General features: G+C 41.9%; 1 protein-coding gene across 2 annotated transcripts in view; it reads right to left on the bottom strand.

Moving 5' to 3' along the window:
- The window catches only part of Setd3 (SET domain containing 3), a 115,016-nt gene extending 99,758 nt beyond the window's left edge, over nucleotides 1-15,258 (bottom strand). The window contains exons 1-3 of one of the 2 annotated variants that reach the window (XM_045738489.2): nucleotides 15,121-15,258; nucleotides 7,488-7,603; nucleotides 437-541 (exon numbers count right to left, since the gene is read on the bottom strand). In XM_045738489.2, coding sequence (XP_045594445.2) covers nucleotides 437-541; nucleotides 7,488-7,599 — 217 coding nt within the window. In that variant the 5' untranslated portion in view covers nucleotides 7,600-7,603; nucleotides 15,121-15,258. Of the gene's footprint in view, nucleotides 1-436; nucleotides 542-7,487; nucleotides 7,604-14,391; nucleotides 14,415-15,120 lie in introns of those variants that run through there. The other variant, XM_069300018.1, reaches the window with a different exon arrangement.
- Nucleotides 15,259-17,523: the final 2,265 nt, after the last annotated feature.

The following is a 17,523-nucleotide window of genomic DNA, read 5'->3' as shown; positions in this document are numbered from 1 at the left end:
ACTGTATAAGAAGAAAAATGCATTAAGCCACCTACAAAAAATAAATAACATACTAACTGTATTGTACCATTTATACTTCAGCTCATAAAACATTTCTAACTATTTACAACTCAAAGTGCAAGAGTAGCACAAATTTTTAAAAATTATAATCTTCTCAAATTTACTAGTGTATATGCCACTGACCGAGCTTGATCGCAAATGTTTACAGATCCATATTCAGATTTGTTTCCAGCAGAAGTGATCCGATAAAGAAAATTTGTTAATCATTTGGAAGAACAGTGTATGAATTATAAGGAGGTCAGGATTTTGAAGCTTCCACTGTGCAGCGATTGTTTTATTAGCAATTATATGCCATCAATAGAGCGCACAAAAATCTACACATCTTTAAGATCATATAATTAGACACTTGATAAAGTTCAAAAAGAATCCTACAAACCTTTCTCTATGTTTGTTATCTTCTCAATAAGTGCATATATTTCCAAATACTCTGCCCACTCATGTGCTGCACTTGGAGCAACAGCTGGAGGTATCTTTGTGCAACCTGGTGAATAGAAAGTTATTGAATAGTTTTATACATCCACTGCAATATTAGGTCATTATAAGTCATAATTAAATTGATTAATATTTCACACCCTTCTCTCCTTCATCGTCTTGCCGCCTCCCTCTGCCCATCGGCTCACCTCCTCCCCCCCATCTGCCCATCGGCTCGCCTCCTCCCCCTCCTCTGCCCATCGGCTCGTCCCCCCCCCACCCCCCCCCATCTGCCCATCGCCTCGCCTCCTACCCCCTCTGCCCATCGGCTCGCCTCTTTCTACCCTCTGCCCATCCACTCGCCTCTTTCCCCTCTGCCCATCCGTTCACCTCTTTTCCCTCTGCCCATCCGCTCGCCTCCTCCCCATCTGTCTATTGACTTGCCTCATGACTCTGCCCATTAGCTCGCCTCCTACCCCCTTTACCCATTAACTTGGACTGGTTGGTAGAGCAACCTTACTTTTTTTTAGGGCTGTAATTCAATACCCAATGGTCCAAGTGATTGGGCACAGTTCCTTAACTTTGTCCACATCCCAGTTCCTTGTTCTCGTATACCTTCCAGATGCTATATAGTCATACTGCCTTAACTTGCTTCGATCTATTTTATCTTGAACCACTTTCACATTTATGAGTAACTCTTTCCAAATTTTCTCATTGACACCTGCTCATTATGACCCTTAATTTTCTTATCAATTCATTATTTTTAGCTACAGTACTTGAGCAGATATTTCATCATACAGGTATTAACATAATGGACAATTAGATAGAAGAATATGATATTACATACTTTTTATAGTCCTGAAAAATAAAAATAAAAACCAATCTTAAATATTCCTAGGCTTAGTATAGCACATATATGTACTACAATATGCCTTAGATAGCAAGTATTAGCCCTAGGATGGTTAAGTTAGGTTTTATTTGCAACAAATACAAACCTTTTCCAGTTTGTTGACCAATCCACACACTAGAAAATGAAGGGACGACGACGTTTTGGTCCGTCCTGGACCATTCTCTAGTCGATTGTGATGAGAGAAGGAGATGAAGGCAATAAATAGGCAAGAGAGGTGAAGAGCAAGACAAAAGGTATGCAAGGTAAGGTGTAGTAGAGGGGTATAATAACAGGAAAACGAACAACGGTAACTGCAGAAGGCCTATTGGCCCATACGAGGCAGCTCTTATTTATAACCCCCCCAATAAGAAGGGGATAGTAATGGAATAAGAGGATAGCAAGGGATCGTAAGAGAAAATAATGGACAGAAAATGAAAAAGGAAAGAGAAAGAAGGATAAATGGAAGGGTAAGCTTATGTTAGATCACGTTTGTTAGAAAGATTAGAGCATTTGAGTATATACTGTGAAAGGGAAGAGTCAACAGCAACAAAGCCAGGACTCAAGTTCATGTTGGGTAGGTTGTACTCACCTCACCAAATTGTACTCGCCTAATTGTACTCGCCTAATTGTACTCGCCTAAATGTGCTTGCGGGGGTTGAGCTTTGGCTCTTTGGTCCCGCCTCTCAACTGTCAATCAACTGGTGTACAGGTTCCTGAGCCTACTGGGCTCTATCATACCTACATTTGAAACTGTGTATGGAGTCAGCCTCCACCACATCACTTCCTAGTGCATTCCATTTATTAACTACTCTGACACTGAAAAAATTCTTTTTAACGTCTCTGTGGCTCATCTGGGTACTAAGTTTCCACCTGTCCCCCCTTGGTCGTGTCTCACCCGTGCTGAAGAGTTTGTCTTTGTCCACCGTGTAAATTCCCCTGAGAATTTTGTAGGTGGTTATCATGTCTCCCCTTACTCTTTTGTTTTCCAGGGATGTGAGGTTCAGCTCCTTTAGCCTTTCCTCGTAGCTCATTCCTCTCAGTTCCGGGACGAGCCTGGTGGCATACCGCTGGATCTTCTCTAACTTTGTCTTGTGTTTAACTAGGTATGGACTCCAGGCTGGAGCTGCATACTCCAGGATTGATCTTACATAAGTGGTATACAGGGTCCTGAACGATTCCTTCCTTGTGTATTAGAGCCGATTCAACAAGACGGCGTCTGTGTAGAGTAGAGGCAGGAAAGATTATTTTGGAGGAAGACCAATCAATAGGATGATTAGAATCCCTAACATGACAAAAGAGAGCATTGTTTGTGTCTGCAGACTTAACACTTCTTTTGTGTTCCTTAAGTCTGTCATTAAGTGTACGGCCAGTTTTACCAAAGTATTGGAGAGGACAAGATGAGCAGGAAATAGAGTAGACACCAGCAGCATTAGAAGCAGGAGCAGCAGTGTGAACTAGATTGCTACGAAGTGTGTTAGTTTGTCAAAAGGCGAGCTTTATGTCAAGAGGACGAAAAGTATTAGTAAAAGTTTTGAGTTCAGATATGAAGGGAAGGCAGAGCACAGTGCTACTAGTATTGGAAGCAGGTCTAGGATGAAAGAAATTTCGTTTAGCTTAAGAATAGGCACAGTTGATGAAATACAAAGGGTAACCAAGGCGAGAGAATAATGTGTAGATAAAGGCAATTTCAGAGTCAAGAAACTCAGGATCGCTGATGCGTAGAGCGAGGAGGAAGAGAGAGATGAGGACACTTTTCTTAACAGAAGGTGGATGGTAGGAAAAGAAGTGAATATACATGCCACTATGCATGGGTTTACGGTAGACAGAGAAAGAGAACCCAGACACAGAGCTGTGAACATGAACATCAAGAAAAGGAAGGAGGGAATTAGATTCCCACTCAACTTTGAAATGGATAGAAGGAGCCAGATTGTTAAGAGAGGAGAGGAGACGAAAGGCTGAAATAGACTAAGGTCATGAGGCCATAGAGCAAAAATGTCATTCACATAGCAAAGCCAGTGAGAGGGACGAGTTTCAATAGAAGGAAGAACAACAGTTTTGAAGTATTCCATGTAGAAATTGGCAAGAACAGGGGTGAGAGGGGAACCCATAGTGACACCGAAAGTTTGAGTGTAGATTGGTCAACATGCTTCTTTGAAATCTTTTTCAAAGATTTCAATCTTAGAAAAAGATTGGTCAACATACTTCAGCCACGTTATTGTGACTCATCGCCCACTTTTCCAGTTTGTCCAAATTCAACAGTACTATACCAAATTCTTTCCAATTGTCCATTATGTAATATCTACGATGGTCCACATCATTACTATAAGTACAGTGATACCTCGGCTTACGAGCGCCCCTGGTTACGAGCAGGATTTGCTCGGAAATTTTGTATCGGGATACAAGGGTTGCCTCGGGATACGAGGGTGTTGATACGCGTACGGGCCAACTAGCGCGTGGTGGCACAGCGATCGCCGCTCAGTTTACCAGTGCCTCGCGCCCAGTGACTATCCCTCCTCAATTCTTCACCAGGATTTACAGTGTTTTGTTGGATATTTGGCCATTTGAACATAAAAGTTGTTATTATATATCTAACAATGGGTCCGAAGAAAGCCAGTGGTAAGGTTCAAGCTAAGAAAATAGTTGTGAGTAGAAGATGTCACTTCCTCATTAAGAAAATGTGTGAAGTATGGGAAGAACTGCAAAGTTCTGTTGAAAAATCTCACCCAGATAAAGCTGTAGCAGGCTGTTGCATTGACCTTTTAAATGACAATGTGATGTCTTACTACAGACAAGTGTTAAAATGTAGGGAAAAACAAGCGTCTTTAGACAGATTCTTAGTAAGACAAGCAAGCAGTGAGCCACAAAAAGGTCCTAGTGGTATGCAGGCAAAACGTGCCAGAGTGTGCACACCAGTGAAGTCCTCACTGCCTGATGTTTTAATGGAAGGGGACTCCCCTTCCAAACAGTAACACTCTCCTCCTCCCTCCTCCTCACCATCTTCCATACACCAACAGCAGTCATCAGCAAGGGTAAGTAATAACTTTAACATAGTTTTGTAGTGTAGATTTCGATGAATTGGGTATAAAATTTAGTTTGAAGTGAGGTTTTTGGGTAGTCAGGAACGGATTAATTCATTTCCCATTATTTCTTAGGGGAAAATTAGCTTTGGTTTACGAGTTTTCGGGTTACGAGCCGTCTCCAGGAAAGGATTAAACTCTTAAACCGAGGTACCCCTGTACAACTATCTGAACAGGAGGATGGGCTGATTTTTCTGGCATTTCTTTTCCATATCCTAAAACTGTGGCTTCTTGTTCTTAAATTTGTAGATTTCAAAAATTGCACCTTTTCAACCCTATCAGTTCTTCACTTTTTTTGTAATCATTGATCATATCAACTCTTTTTCCTTTATTACCTATCTTAAGACATATTTAATGTCTTGAGGAGCTGTAGAGCTGTGACTCCTCACAGCTCTTGGTTAATGCTTCCACCTTCTCCTCACAGCTCTTGGTTAATGCTTCCATCTTCTCCTCACAGCTCTTGGTTAATGCTTCCACCTTCTCCTCACAGCTCTTGGTTAATGCTTCCATCTTCTCCTCACAGCTCTTGGTTAATGCTTCCATCTTCTCCTCACAGCTCTTGGTTAATGCTTCCATCTTCTCCTCACAGCTCTTGGTTAATGCTTCCATCTTCTCCTCACAGCTCTTGGTTAATGCTTCCATCTTCTCCTCACAGCTCTTGTATAATGCTTTCACCCTCTCCTCACAGCTCATGGTTAATGCTTCCACCCTCTCCTCACAGCTCTTGGTTAATGCTTCCACCCTCTCCTCACAGCTCTTGGTTAATGCTTCCACCCTCTCCTCACAGCTCTTGTATAATGCTTCCACCCTCTCCTCACAGCTCTTGGTTAATGCTTCCATCTTCTCACAGCTCTTGGTTAATGCTTCCATCTTCTCCTCACAGCTCTTGGTTAATGCTTCCACCCTCTCCTCACAGCTCTTGGTTAATGCTTCCACCCTCTCCTCACAGCTCTTGGTTAATGCTTCCATCCTCTCCTCACAGCTCTTGGTTAATGCTTCCATCTTCTCCTCACAGCTCTTGGTTAATGCTTCCACCCTCTCCTCACAGCTCTTGGTTAATGCTTCCATCCTCTCCTCACAGCTCTTGGTTAATGCTTCCACCCTCTCCTCACAGCTCTTGGTTAATGCTTCCATCTTCTCCTCACAGCTCTTGGTTAATGCTTCCATCTTCTCCTCACAGCTCTTGGTTAATGCTTCCACCCTCTCCTCACAGCTCTTGGTTAATGCTTCCACCCTCTCCTCACAGCTCTTGGTTAATGCTTCCACCCTCTCCTCACAGCTCTTGGTTAATGCTTCCATCCTCTCCTCACAGCTCTTGGTTTTCAGTTCCGGAAGCTATTTAGAAGCAAGTCTTTGTTCCCTTTCTGATTTACTGATACAGTACCTTCTTAAGATATGGATACCATACCACTGTGGCATTCTCCAATTTTAGTCTCACAAATATCATAAACAATTTCTTTAACATTTTCTATCCATGCACAATACTTAAAAGCAATCTTGAAGTTTGTAGTTACAGTATAGCATAGGCTCCTTTCACAATGCCCTTGAAACATTCCCAGATCTCTTTATCCAAGTTCCTAAATATCTCTTCACATAATTTGTAGGTTTATGTAGCCAAATTTTCCCTATTCCACATTCCATAACATAGAATTTATTCACATTGGATTCCATCTACCATTTTGTCAAGGCCGTCTGAATCTTTTGTTTTCCCTAGTAGCTTGCGCATCATCAGCAAACATGCTCATGCAACTCTGAGTCGCCTTCTTGTAAATCGTTCTTGTAGACAATTAACATTACTGGTGCTAGCACTGAACTCTGTGATACTCTGCTAATAACACTTTTCCAATCAGATACATTGTCTCTGATTACCACCATGACATGTTAAAATAGCTACTGCAGAATTTGAATGAAGATGAAGTACTGTGGAACCTCAAGTGACGACCGCCTCATATGGCGACCATTTTGGGTAACGAACGCCCCGATCGCCGACAATTCGTCTCGTTAGGCGACTGCTTGTTTGAATAACGTCAACACCACATGGTGGGGTTGGGGCTGCTTCTCGCACATTCTCGGATGCCTCCGATCATGCAAATAAATTATTTTGCTTTGTTTACAGATGCTATTGATGCTGGAATGTTGCAAAGCATCGACTTTTTGTAGAAAAACGAAATGAACTTTTTTAAAGAAAGAACAAATGTCAAAACGGTTTGTTCGGTGTTTGTCAGGTAGGCTGCTCCATGTTTCTTATAAAAAAAATTAAGAACAAAAAAAATTAAGAATTTTGAAAAACAGAACAAATGTCAAAAAGGTTCGTTCGCTGTTCGGCAGGTATTCTCCATGTTCTTAAATAAAAAAAATGAATAAAAAAAAAAAGTTGAAACAATTTGAAAAATGGACAAATGCCATAAAGGTTCATTCAGTGTTTCTCGGGTAGGCTGCTCCATTATTGAGAAATAAATGAAAAATACAAAACAAATGAAACATATTTGAAACACACAAAGATTGTCATAATGAAGCAGCCTACCCAACAAACACTGAATGAACCTTCATGGCATGTGTGCTTTTTCAAATTGTTTCAACTTTTTTTTTTTTAATTTTTTTTATTTAGGAAACATGGAGCAGCCTACATGACAAACACCGAACGAACCTTTTGCTATACAAAAAATGAAAACAAAAAAATTTAACAAATTTGAAGAAAGAAAAATGTCATAAAGGTTTGTTCAGTGTATGTAAGGTAGGCTGCTCCATTATTGGAAAAAAAAATTTGAATATCATATTGATGTTTTTCGGTGGTAGAACGGATTAATTTGATTTTCATTATTGTCAATGGGGACATTCGTTTCGTATGACATCATTTCACCTGGTGATCACCGCGCCGGAACGGATTAAATTCGTTATTCGAGGTACCACTGTAGTTAAAAAAGGTTAATTTTATAATGATTTACAGTTCAGTAAAATATATGTACTTAATTTAACAAACCACATCTCAAGCTCTTGTTGCTACAAAATGAAATAAATTTAACAATTGTAGTAAGTTACTATTGACTTACGTTTAAAAACTTCATCAACAATAGCAGTTAGCTCTCCTCTGGTCTGTGGTAGAAGTTTGGCTGGTCCCCCACTTTTGGTGGCGGCCTTCTTGGCATTGCTTTTTTTGCCCATTGTGCTGTAAAACAAAACATTCGTAATTAAAAATAAATTGCATAACTAACATGGTACCAAAAGACAACAATCCTATTCCAATAAAGTAGGAAGACAAATACTATACCAAACTATGAGATTATATATATTATTATACTTTCCTGTACTGTTTGTTGCTAGCCACGATCACCTTCAATAGGCTAAGGTAGGCTAAGCAAAGAAATGTTACCATATTTATTTGATAATCATTATTTAAATAATCAACGCATAATGGATAAGACGTTGAGATGCAAGTCATCCTAATCACACCCTCAAACCTTCACAAAGCACTCAGGGGAGTGCAAAAGACTTTGTGTAAATTCCTTACACAAATGTACGTTTTTATCCCGTGTTATTATGTCTGTGAAAAGACACTACCAATACTGTAAACACTCGATTATCCGGGATTCAAACATTCAGAAAATGCCCCTTATATGGCCAAAATCGTGACCGGATAAAGTTCTCAATATCCGGCCAAAATGTCCGTGGGAGCCGGATAAAAGCTGGGTTAGCCAGATAAAAAATCAGAGCCAGTTAACTTGCTGCCAATGTTACACTATCAGCTGGATAATCATTCAATTGTCTGGATATGAAAGCCATGGGGTGTGACGTACTGTATTAATCCCGTCTGGCTGTGGCTCAAGGCGCATGGTGGAGGAGGGGGTGGGGTGGGTGGGTGGTGTTGGGAGGGTGGGAGGTAAACGTCGGGAGGGACCACCTGGGTACAGGAATTACCATTAATTTTAGAACAATTCATTATAGCCAAAAACAAAAGAAATACTAGTAATTATGTAATAACAAATATATAAGTTTCCTAAAAACAATGTGCACAGGCTGAAGTTTCCTTCAAAAATATTGAGTTTTTTCCTCCTGGCGGCCTACGTAACGTGCTATAGCCGCCCCAAGTGGACCCGACCAACATTGGTCAACCCATGTGCTCCCGTCCCTCGTGTTAAACCACAGTGCTGTGCCATTAGTGAAACATTTTTTAAATAAGTTTTTTATTTTCAAAGTAACTTTGAGCATTTTTGGCCAAGATTATGTCTGGTAGCAACATCAATCGTTCTCGAGGTGTTAAGAAGAAGAAGGTTGTTCTAACAATTAAAGACAAGTTACGTGTTATACACCTCAACCAGTGAGGCGTCACAGGCAAGCCAAATGCCTTCAACAAGTGAGGCATCACAGGCAAGCCAAATACCTTCAACAAGTGAGGCGCCACAGGCAAGCCAAATACCTTCAACAAGTGAGGCATCACAGGCAAGCCAAATACCTTCAACAAGTGAGGCGCCACAGGCAAGCCAAGCGCCTTCAACAAGTGAGGCACATGCAAGCACCTTCAACAAGCGAGGCGGAAGCAAGCACCTTCAACAAGTGAAGCCTTACAGGCAACCCAAATGCCTTCAACCAGTGAGGCTTCAGCAGCTGGCAGTCAAAACTAACTTTGCTTAATAAACTGTACAGTAATTTTAAGTGTTAATTTTAGTGTTGTGTTAGTATAGGTTACGTAAACTGTTAAGAATTCTTAACTTCAAGATGTGTGGCATCAATCAAGAAGACGAACACCAACAAGGTAAGTTGAAGTTTCTAGTTGAATATTTAATAATTATATGTGGGAAGGCAATTCAAATTATGTTGTTTGTATTATAAAAATAGTTGGAAATGGTCACTTTTGGACTCAAGGTGAAAAAGTACCATTATCTGGAACACGTGAATATCCGGCTGGGGGTCCTTCCCATATAGTCCGGATAATTGAGTGGAGACAGTACTAATATTTTTATGGTATGCTTAAATACATGCAAAGATGGGTTATATCATTTATTAGAAATATTCTAAAAAAAAAATTGGCTATAGGAAACAAAAAAATCAACATTGAATGTAATGAAATGCCATTTTCTGGGTGAGACCCAGAGGCTCCACAGAGCTATACCTGACTGATGTGTATATATTAGATCGTGGCATCAGTCGATCGATGGAGTTCTTAGCCTACCGGGGCTCACGAGCCAGAACCTGGCCCCCACAGAGATGCATGAGGAGCCTATAGACACCATGCAGTTGGAAGAAGTCTGTCTGCCATCTACCAGGTCAGGCACTCAGAAAGGTAGGAATTCCAAAACAAACAACAGCTGGTTAAACATTGCAAACCAAAATCCGAACGAGCAGGCAGAACTCCCCAATAAGAAAACAAGCATGTCGTCATCACAGCCGGCCCGCCGCTGTCTGTGCAGCTTCCCCCTCTTGGGAAGGGGGAGCCCCAGATCTCCCGTGCCAGCGACCCAACCCCAGTTCAGAGGCTGAATCTCAAAATGTGAAAAAACCAGCGTTGAATGTAATGAAATGCCATTTTCTGGGCGAGCCCCGGAGGCTCCCTGGAGCTTATCGGGCTAATGTATGTTTCATTAGACCGGGACAGTAGCTAAGGAGTTCAGACCTACCAGGGACCAGCACCAGAACCTGGCCTCTTCAGAGAAGTTTCAGGGAGTAATGGCCCTGGAAAACCCCCTTGTGGTTGGGGTTTTCCTTATCTGCCATCGACCGGGGTCAGGCACCCAGAAAGGTAGGCATAACAAAACAAACCCCATATGGTAAAAAACTAAAACAAAAAAACGAACAGCGAGGCAGAAACTCCCTACAATCCCAAGGAAACAAGCAAACATCACACTTTAATGCAGTGCCGATCGTCCGCGCAGCCCTCCCCGCCCCGAGAGGGGGAGGGGGAAGCCCCAGACCTACTGCGCCGGCTGCCTAGCATCAGTTCAGAAGCTAAGCTTCAACCAACGCGAAAAAAAAAACGCCGACCGGTGGGAGGGAGGGTTGCCAGGGAGCCTCCTGGGCTAACCCAGAAAATGGAGTTTCATTACATTCAACACTGGTTTTCTGTGGGGAGCCCGTACGGCTCCCTGGAGCTTCATACCCAAAGAGAAGGAAAAGAAAGGGCTGACCCGGGAGGCGGCCGCCACAGACTCCGCAATGTGAAGCCGGAACAACAGGCTGCAACCTGCGACCCAAGGCAACAAGAACGCACAGGAGCAGACGCGCATAAAGAATGGGCGGCCAAGAACCTGTGCGACCCTCAAATCCCTGCGCCCGAAATAAGCCCTAGACGACCAACAACCCACGGCACAACTATCAAATTAATAACATTTCATTACAGCAGATTGATGAAGAAAAGGACCTAAGAGTCAATATCCACCATTCAATGAAAGTTGCAAAACTGGTAGGAGCAGCAGTCAGAAAAGCTAACCAAACCCTTGTCACAATCAAGTGTACCTCTGCCTTAAGGAAAAGAAGATAGTGATTCAACTGTAAAAACCTCTGGTGTTCTCCCCTTTTGGATTACTGTATCCAAGCATGGAGACCATCTTCAGGAGGACATTGCTGCTCTGGAGAAAGTGCAACACTGGGCAACAAAAATCATTCCAGAGCTGTGTCAACTCCCATACCAGGAACAGTTGAGGGCCACAGGGCTAACAACACTGCAAATCAAGCATGACAGGGAAGAACCCATTGAAACTTAAAATACTGAACAATTTGGAGGATGTTGATCCAGACAATTTCTTCAGAAGGTCCGATGTAACCCAAACAAGGAGCAACGGGTTCAAGCTCATCAAGCCACAAAGTAGGACTGAGAACAGGAGATGCTTTTTCACCCACAGGGTTATTAACCCGTGGAACCTCCTGCCCACCGAAGCTGTAAATGCCAAAACTCTAAATTTTTAAATCCAACTGGAATAGATCATCAGGGCAAATGGGGGGAACCTTCGAGAAGGCACCAGCTTTCTGTTCTTATCGAGGCCGCTAAAGTGTTAAGTGGCCCTCGGGTAAATTCAGGTAAATTAATAGTTCAGAATATATTTCCTAAAAAATGTCCTGTTTTGACAAGGTCACTAGGGGTAAAATTACAAGATTCTGGCCACTTAACATACTTGTAGGCTATTGGTGTCAAAATCAGATTTAAAAAAAGAAATATCCAGTACTGTATTATCTTGACCATCAATGATGATATTTATTGCTAAACTTTTATCTATAAAATGACAACTTGGTCATGTCAGCAGATGTAATACTTATTCAGATATTACACAAAAATATGTAAGTGGCCAAATATAAATCAGTATGAGGTGTGTGGTCACCCAATATGAAGGTATCAGTACAACCATGCGTATGGTCTATATCTGTGTTTCTCAACTGGTATTTCCCGGCACCCTTGCAGGCTTCTGCAAGAGGTCACTAGGGTTTCTGCAAAAGACTGATGAATAGGCTAATGCTAATCATATGGAAAAGTATTTTTGAGTAAATTTGGTTTTCAATTTTATATTCATAATTTTATTACACATGTACTGTATATTTAAAAAAAATTATTACACACACATTTTTGTTCTCTTTTGCTATTTTTGCAATATTTTAAATTCGTAATTTTATTACACGTTTAAATTTTTAATTACACACATTTTTCTTCTCTATTGCTATTTTTGCAATACAGTATATTATTCAGCTTGCTTTTTTTAGTGTTATTTATCATGTTTTCATATATTCTGGAAGAACTATTAATCAAACTCGAACATTATTTTCTCACCCTTTCCCAACATTTCTTTCTTTCCCATTTTTCCCATTTCCCAACAGAAGAATATGATTGGGTGTGGGCTCCGTATTCTGAATCTTTTAATCCTGAGAACTTTACTTTACGACAGGCAAAACAATTTTGTGAGCTGCAATCTCATCATACACACAAGATGAGTCACTGACCTATTGCTGCATAAGTTCTGGATTTCTGTAAATGATGATTATCCTGCCATTCCTAGAAGAGCAATACATAAATTGCTACAGTTTTCATCTTCTTACACGTGAAAGCAAGCTTTTTCTCATTTATCAAAACTAACATAGAAGTCGTCTCCTTTCAGTTGAAAATTAAATCTTTGCATGTTCATCTATAATTTGCCCCCAAATTAAGTACAGTACAGTATTTGAGAACCAAAAGGTAAGCACAGGTTTCACATTAGAAAACCAAATTTCATGATTGAAATTCACTTAAGAAGCATTTTTTTTTTACACATGCCAATGAAAACCACTTCGGGTGGACAGTTGAGCAGTGATCTCTCTTCATCCAGGTTATCGTTCAATCCCCGACCGTCCAAGTGGTTGGCCACCATTCCTTCCACCCGCTCCATCCCAAATCCTTAACCTGATCCCTTCCAACTGCTATATAATCATCATAATAGCTTGGCACTTTCTCCTGATAGTTCCCTCCCCTATCTTGACCCACATATTTCTCCATATTGCCTGGATTTATCTTATACTGTACTTTGTAAACGTGTCAATGTTTATTATTTTTGTTTACTGATGTTTGATTTTTTTTGAGTAGTAAATATATATTTGTGAGAATAATAAATACAGTATAGTATAATGTACAGGAATATTTTTGTGATTATTAAATATATATAAATATTATATATTTTATAAAATAAATTTTATGCAAGGGGTTCCTTGAGACAAAATTATTTCAAGGGTTGCACAAGGATATAAAGGTTGAGTGGCGTACATTATATTATATTGGTAAACCTCCCTAGTGTAAGTACCATTAGGCCACACTTCCGTAATAAATATTCAGTACCTGGATTGCAAGTATCTGGCCCCCTGGGGGACTGGACACCAGCCTCCCAGGGGGCTGCATACAGTCAACAGCAAACAATGTCAGGTGGCTCGTTGCACAGGAAGCACAGTGTAATGATCTAATGTTATTACACACATTGGCAAGGTGTGCGTGTGTGTGGAGGTTCAGAGGGGAGTAGGTGTGAATTGGAAATCTTTACCTGAACATTGTCAGTTTCATTTGGTATATTATCTTGAGGTTATCTTGAGATGATTTCGGGGCTTTTTAGTGTCCCCGCGGCCCGGTCCTCGACCAGGCCTCCACCCCCAGGAAGCAGCCCGTGACAGCTGACTAACACCCAGGTACCTATTTACTGCTAGGTAACAGGGGCATTCAGGGTGAAAGAAACTTTGCCCATTTGTTTCTGCCTCGTGCGGGAATTGAACCCGCGCCACAGAATTACGAGTCCTGCGCGCTATCCACCAGGCTACGAGGCCCTATTAACTTGAATTTAAGATTTTGTGGCTGACACAGGTAATTCATGATACCTAAAATACTGTCAAGTATTTAGTGTGTATTCTGATTTTACAGGGTCTATGGACCCAGCTCATTTGCCTACATTTTATGCTAGATTAGTTTGGGTTGGATTTTGGGCAGAAGACAAAGGTAAGAAGATAAGGCTAGATAAGATTTATCACAATTACTAGTGCCAAAGTCTTCCACCTCATACAGTTTTTTTTATGGTACATGCAAGTTGAGTAAAGGTTCATTTGACTTGAACAGGACCGATGCCGTCTCGTGTTATACTGAAAACCAACCAAGCATAAACAAACAAAAAACTATACAAAAAATACAAGATGGACTTTAGTAAGAGTGTAGGTGCTGTCACCAACTGCATGTAATTTACCTGAATTTACCCAAAGGCCACTAATACTAGTGGCCTCGATGAGGACAGGAAGCTGGCAGCTTGTCAAAGGTCTCCCCATTTGCCCTGATGAACCAGGCATTGTAATGTACAGTAATTACTGTATGTAATGAAGGCAACATAATTTGTCTTGCTCATGGAGAAGCCTGATTAGAGCAGATCAAAGCATGTTAAACAAATTACTGAAACTATTATATTATTCATTGCCATATTATCCCCACAGAACACAATCAACAATTTATTTGGTATCCAGGTGGTCTAATACCGGTGGGCAGACAGTGGAGCCCACCAGTGCCCACCACCACCTGGCCTGTGGGGATGCTCGTAACTGTAGCGAGTCAGGCCAAGAGTGTAACTGTAGTGAGTCAGGCCAAGAGTGTAACTGTAGTGAGTCAGGCCAAGAGTGTAACTGTAGTGAGTCAGGCCAAGAGTGTAACTGTAGTGAGTCAGGCCAAGAGTGTAACTGTAGTGAGTCAGGCCAAGAGTGTAACTGTAGTGAGTCAGGCCAAGAGTGTAACTGTAGTGAGTCAGGCCAAGAGTGTAACTGTAGTGAGTCAGGTCAAGAGTGTAACTGTAGTGAGTCAGGCCAAGAGTGTAACTGTAGTGAGTCAGGTCAAGAGTGTAACTGTAGTGAGTCAGGCCAAGAGTGTAACTGTAGTGAGTCAGGTCAAGAGTGTAACTGTAGTGAGTCAGGTCAAGAGTGTAACTGTAGTGAGTCAGGCCAAGAGTGTAACTGTAGTGAGTCAGGTCAAGAGTGTAACTGTAGTGAGTCAGGCCAAGAGTGTAACTGTAGTGAGTCAGGTCAAGAGTGTAACTGTAGTGAGTCAGGCCAAGAGTGTAACTGTAGTGAGTCAGGTCAAGAGTGTAACTGTAGTGAGTCAGGCCAAGGGGGGAGGGGGAGCGGGTCCCGTGCAAGTGTTGCATGTACTACCACAGCTCCAGTACATGTTAGAGAGGGCCAGAGTGTAGCCTGAGAGAGGTGGTGAACACTCACCAGTGTGACCATAGGTGGCGGCGGCCTAGTGTCAAACTCCCGTGTATTATTGAGTTCGTTCCCCGCGGCTATTTTTGTTCAACAGCTGATCCCGGCGTGACGGTCGCCAAGCGCCCCGCCCACCCAACGCCTAAAGGCTATGTGGATTCCTAGGTTTATTTACAATTTAAAATGTTTACTAAATAATAAAGTGGGTTTTATAACACAACAACTGCTAGGTGAACAGATCGAGGCAAGAGATGAAAGGAAATGTTGCCCAAATGCTTCTGTCGTCGTAGGATGAGCTCTTTACCTCTTGTATAGATCCCTACTTCTTGTCGCTCATTCCCCACCTATTTATTATGTTTCGTGTCATACCTAAGCCTACTCTTAATTCATAATCATAATTTAATTATAATTATATTTGTTTTCGTTTTCTTGGGGACAGGAAGCCTGCGTGTATACATACATACTTTAAACTTATTGTATCGAGGTCCCCCCCACAAGGCCGAACTATTGACCATCCTGAAAGTGCAACCCAACAACAGCTGACTAACTCCCAAGTACCTATTTACTACTGCGCGAACAGAGGCATTAAGTAAAGGAAATGTGCCCAACCATTTCTGTCCCGCCAGGGATTTGAACCCTCGGATCCCTGAGTGTGAGACGAAAACGAAGCCAACTGTACTGCGAGACCCATCTATATATCTATACTATATATATGAGAATGTTTGTTTGTCTGGCTGTGTCTGTCCCAAGTTGGAGGCCCGATTCCTGGGGATAGTATAGCCTCGCCCAAATTTGCAGGGTAATGATCTGGGGGCACGGGACCTACCTTGAGGTTACCTTGAGGTGCTTCCGGGGCTTAGCGTCCCCGCGGCCCGGTCGTCGACCAGGCCTCCTGGTTGCCGGACTGATCAACCAGGCTGTTGGACGCGGCTGCTCGCAGCCTGACGTATGAGTCACAGCCTGGTTGATCAGGTATCCTTTGGAGGTGCTTATCCAGTTCTCTCTTGAACACTGTGAGGGGTCGGCCAGTTATGCCCCTTATGTGTAGTGGAAGCGTGTTGAACAGTCTCGGGCCTCTGATGTTGATAGTTCTCTCTTGAACACTGTGAGGGGTCGGCCAGTTATGCCCCTTATGTGTAGTGGAAGCGTGTTGAACAGTCTCGGGCCTCTGATGTTGATAAAGTTCTCTCTCAGAGTACCTGTTGCACCTCTGTTTTTCAACGGGAGTATTCTGCACATCCTGCCATGTCTTCTGGTCTCATGTGATGTTATTTCTGTGTGCAGGTTTGGGTCCAGCCCCTCTAATATTTTCCACGTGTAAATTATTATGTACCTCTCCCGCCTGCGCTCAAGGGAGTACAGTTTTAGGCTCTTTAGTCGGTCCCAATAGTTTAGATGTTTTACTGAGTGGATTCTAGCAGTAAAGGATCTCTGCACGCTCTCCAGTTCAGTAATTTCTCCAGCTTTGAAAGGTGCTGTCATTGTGCAGCAGTACTCCACTCTAGAGAGCACAAGCGTTTTGAAAAGTATCATCATCGGTATAGCATCTCTAGTGTGAAAAGTTCTTGTTATCCAACCTGTCATTTTTCTTGCAGTTGTGACGGCTACTTTATTGTGTTCTTTAAAGGTAAGGTCTTCCGACATGAGTACACCCAGATCCTTTACATTGCCTTTTCGTTCTATGTTATGATTTGCCTGAGTTTTGTACGTGGTTTCCGTTTTTATATTTTCATTTTTTCCATAGCGCATGAGCTGGAACTTATCTTCGTTAAACACCATATTATTTTCTGTAGCCCATAGAAAGACCTGATCTACATCTGACTGGAGGTTTGCTGTGTCCTCTATGCTGCCTACTCTCATGAAGATCCTAGTGTCATCTGCAAAAGATGATACAGTGCTATAGGTTGTGTTTTTGTCTATGTCCGATATGAGGATGAGAAAAAGTACTGGAGCAAGCACAGTACCCTGGGGGACTGAGCTCTTCACGGTTGATGGGCTGGATTTTATTTTGTTGACTATACACATTGGGTTCTGTTGGTCAGAAAATTGTAGATCCATCTGCCTATTTTTCCGGTAATTCCTTTTGAACGCATTTTATGTGCAATAACACCATGGTCACATTTATCAAAAGCTTTTGCGAAATCTGTGTAAATTACATCAGCGTTTTGTTTGTCTTCCATAGCATCTAATGCCATATCATAGTGGTCCAGCAACTGCGACAGGCAAGAGCGCCCTGTTCTGAAACCATGTTGTCCGGGGTTATGGAGATGCTGTGATTCCATGTATTTTGTGATCTTACTTCTTAGCACTCTCTCAAAAATTTTTATGATGTGCGATGTTAGTGCTATCGGTCTGTAATTTTTTGCCTCTGCCTTATTTCCTCCTTTATGAAGTGGTGCTATCTCTGCTGTTTTT

Source organism: Procambarus clarkii, chromosome 43 (genome assembly GCF_040958095.1).
Source record: "Procambarus clarkii isolate CNS0578487 chromosome 43, FALCON_Pclarkii_2.0, whole genome shotgun sequence".
Classification (NCBI taxonomy): Eukaryota; Metazoa; Arthropoda; class Malacostraca; order Decapoda; family Cambaridae; genus Procambarus; species Procambarus clarkii.
Note: the sequence above shows the minus strand (reverse complement) of the source record. Positions and strands in the feature narration are given on the sequence as shown.